The sequence below is a fragment of the Manihot esculenta genome, chromosome 5, assembly GCF_001659605.2.
Source record: "Manihot esculenta cultivar AM560-2 chromosome 5, M.esculenta_v8, whole genome shotgun sequence".
Lineage (NCBI taxonomy): Eukaryota > Viridiplantae > Streptophyta > Magnoliopsida > Malpighiales > Euphorbiaceae > Manihot > Manihot esculenta.
Genome location: NC_035165.2, coordinates 1,692,904 through 1,696,896, shown reverse-complemented (window position 1 = coordinate 1,696,896; position 3,993 = coordinate 1,692,904). Strand labels below are relative to the sequence as shown.

General features: G+C 34.7%; 1 protein-coding gene across 1 annotated transcript in view; it reads right to left on the bottom strand.

Moving 5' to 3' along the window:
* Positions 1-1,878: 1,878 nt before the first annotated feature.
* Positions 1,879-3,993, bottom strand: part of LOC110614538 (CDPK-related kinase 3) — a 7,485-nt gene continuing 5,370 nt past the window's right edge. The window contains exons 7-11 of the mRNA XM_043957084.1: positions 3,980-3,993; positions 3,302-3,409; positions 3,144-3,206; positions 2,530-2,697; positions 1,879-2,451 (exon numbers count right to left, since the gene is read on the bottom strand). The exon at positions 3,980-3,993 is cut by the window's right edge and continues 96 nt beyond it. Coding sequence (XP_043813019.1) covers positions 2,314-2,451; positions 2,530-2,697; positions 3,144-3,206; positions 3,302-3,409; positions 3,980-3,993 — 491 coding nt within the window. The 3' untranslated portion in view covers positions 1,879-2,313. The remainder of the gene's footprint in view (positions 2,452-2,529; positions 2,698-3,143; positions 3,207-3,301; positions 3,410-3,979) is intronic.

The following is a 3,993-nucleotide window of genomic DNA, read 5'->3' as shown; positions in this document are numbered from 1 at the left end:
CTGAAAGACAAAAAAGATAAAAAAAAAAAAGATAAAAAGGGATACGCAAGAAAAATAGAAACTAAATTCACCAAAATACACTCTGAATCTGAATCCATTTTTAGATCTCAAATATGAGGATTTATATGTGTTTATTATAATTAATAAGATTATTGTAAATTTTTTCGAAAGAGTAGATATGAGCGGAGACTTTTATTATAAGGAGTTTCTAATATTGCTGCTGGACTAAGTTATAGGAAGTGAATGAATTTGAAGTATAAATTTGTGAAGACAGAGTCAACGATATAAACATTATCATATTGCGGGGTTAATCTTGCCGTCTCCAAATACGCTTCTATCTTATCCAATAATGCTCTCCTCTCTCTCTCTCTCTCTCTCTCTCTCTCTCTCTCTCATCATCTTTTTCTTTTCTTGTTATTTCATATATATTAGTGGATAGGCACCGCATATCCTGTTAGGCAGACTATTAGTTAAACTGTTACGCCATAATTTACTCGCTCGTTTAAAAGTGAAAAAAAAATAAAATAAAATTAGATAGACTTGATTTATTATAAACTTAATACATAAATGTGTGAATTTTATAATTTTTATATGGAATGATTTATATATTTATGTTTTGAATTTATAATAAGGTGTTATTTATTAATAAATTGTAACTCATTAGTACCGAGGTGTCTTTAAAATCGTAAAGTTTCGAATTTGAATCCTAATAAAGCCCAACTAAAAGAGAAATTCAACACAGATGTTAATGGCGTTATCGATTAGTGAATCAATTACTGTGTAGGTGGGAAACAGATGAACCAATAAAATTAAATTTTTAAGTAGTACAGGATTTGAAAATGATGGGAAAGGAACAGCACTACCGATAGGGCCTGAGGAATCTTCCATGGAATATACAAATAGCTCCATTCAACAGAGAACAATCACACCATTCTTGAGCTGGAACACAACAGATCCCAACTTCATATATCCACCCATTTCTCTTCATTTCCCACTACTATCTTACGTTATAAGTTATATTGATACGTGGGAAAGCTGTAGAGAAAGGTAACAAACCATTAAATTATTAAATTATCAAGTCTATTGATAGAGAGGAAAAAAAAATCTAAAAAGGTCTAATTGATATATTTTCCTTTACGCTTTTGGTGGGTATGAAAAGATGCAAGATTAGCGTGGGAATAAAGGATAAAATTAACCTGTAATGAGTAATGAGGAATTTATACCTTCCTAATCATCAAAGCATGAAACCAACTTACATTCTATTTGGAGTGCACATATCAGAGGCCGGCGGAAAGATCCTGAAATCGTCCACTCACTCAAAAAAGATTTCGAGTGCCTTAGTTGAAAAGTTTGCTCCAATCACATCAATACATGCACTTGATATAAAACTTGACCAATCATGAATGATTAGTCTATGCAAGAGCCGTAGGGAACCCAAGGGAAGGGCGTAGGAGAAGATTTGAAGGACCACAATAGCATACGTACGACAAATAGTAAAATTATATTAAAATCGTAGTGGACGAATAAATTGTCGATTGAGGACGGATCCTTTGCCAAAGCCGTACTGGCCGACCGACCAACCGACCACTGGACTACAAATGCAGCATTTTTTTAATGTAATGGGCACACTCAACTTACATTGCACAGCTCCATCATGCGTCACAGATCCCCCTTCCTTTATTCCACATTCGGGTCGAATCACTAATTTCAACTCAAAGTGGCAGATCCTGATCCATCATCCGTTTTATTGTTATTATTAAATTAAAGAGGAAAAACAAAAACTCGGTGGATCAACTTTTCCCAAAATGTACAAGACACATGTACCTCCGTCTCCAGCTTTGATTTAAATGTAATGACAAGTTTTCAGACCGAGAGAAACAGGGAAAAATAAATTAACAAATAAAAATTGAAGCAAAACATTCAAGCTTCACTTTGTAAAAGCTGTCTAATTCCAGAAATCAGACGATGCCTAGGCAGTAGGCACCACTAACTAGTGAGGAAAGATAGGCCCTCGTTTGTACTGATATATGGTATGGTAGCAATCTTTACTAAAAAATAATTGTTAGTGTGGGGATCATTGCTCTTCTTAGATAAATGAAGCAACAACTCCCAATCCCAACACATAAATTTGAAAAAATTGGGACGCGTCAAGGAAATCTCAAGATCTGACTTCACCAACACATTCATTTATGCACATTTTTCTGTACCCCAACCCAACCCCCCCCCCCCCCCCCAAGTCCTCCAAATGCTACAAATTTGGGAGAAATTATAAATTTAAGCAAAAAGAAAAACCTATATGTAAAAGGTTATAACCTAATGATGTCTTGTATTTGAGCTACGGAGAGTCACACCATGTAAAAATTTCGTATATCCAAGTAAACTAAGCTTTCCATCCGAGTTTCTGATCCAATCTTTGATGAATGAATAAGCTGAAGGGCCAACATTCAATTCCTGCAGCGATGACAGATTTAAGACAATATTCATAGACCCACAAGCATAACACAACCCAACAGCCATGACCATACGTACTCTAGCCAGTTCTTCAATAGAGATGACCCTGTTACCCTCCCTTTCAAAATGCTCAAATGCAGTTGAGGCAATTTGATCCCACCCCTCAAGTGCCTCTAATTGATATGTGCTGATTGCAGCTGCACAGAACTCATCAAAGTGCATTTTCCTGTAAGCAAGGGACTCCATCTGGCCCAAAAAAAAAGAGATTGGAACCCAAAGCCCAGTCATGACAACCATCAAACATGAAGAAGTAAAAAAGTTTTCAAGAAAAATTCAAGCGTTCAAGATATTCAAAGGGTGGGCAATACTTGATAGAAAGCATTAAATTACTCTACCAAGTACTCTCACATTATAAAAAATAAACATCAGCAAGACAACAGGTATGATTCAAAAATTGATACAAAAGTTACCATCACTTCCGTATATTAGCAAGAAAATTATCAAGCTTCAACTACTATATTATGCGATAGCTAAAAGCAAATGCTGGGGAACAGATTAAAGAAACTAAACCATAGCACATAAAATCCTAAAACAAATCAAAAGTAATTGCAACTTCATATTTTTAAGTGCAGAAATGTCAGAGCTGATCATGATAATAATAATAATAAACAAATAACCATAACACGACATACCGTGTTAAGAATATCAGGAATCCTCATTTCCCTCATGGCATCAGTTGCATGGCGTGCTAGAGCCTGCAAAAACATTTTTTCTTTAATTAAATCAATCTCATTCATAATAAAATCATAAACCATTTCAGATGTAAACTAATTTAGAAACAGTGCATAACCATTCTGAAGTTGTCAACAGTGACACTTCCATCTCTATTTGGTTCCAACAGCCTGAATTGAGCTCCAAGATATACAAGCTCATCCTCAGGCAACGCTTTTGAAAGAGCCTACAATTAAAAGAGCATAAGGAGTATCCTGAGCTGCAATGTAATAAGGAACATTTTCTGATTTGAAAGTTTTTGGTGATTTTGCAAGACATTAACGTGATGACAGAAACTATAGTTCTGCAGGGCCTACATTTTGGTTGGTGATAACGAGCTTGAAACCCTCTTATTATTGTGTTATGGAGATGCAATAAGAATGTTTCTTTGTAACACAGAATTTGTTTACATCTTAACAACAGCATGAATGATACAGTTTTGCATCGGGACTGAGAATATCATCCAAAAGAAGCATCTCATGATGAAGCACTAAATATGACTTTCCTAATATCAACTTTCATAAGCATGCCAATACTTGATAGTTGTAAATTATAAATAGTCATACAATGTAAAAGCCTATTTAAGATACAGACAACATTTGTATTGCAGTACCAGGTAAATTTATTTTGGCAATAATTGGAGTTAAAAGATGCACCACAAATCACAAATATCGTTTTCATTATCAAGGTTACAAGTATAGATTTACATACAGAAACTTCCAGTACAGAAAGTTCTTTTTCAAGTTCAGAAAAGTACCTTTAATGCTGCAC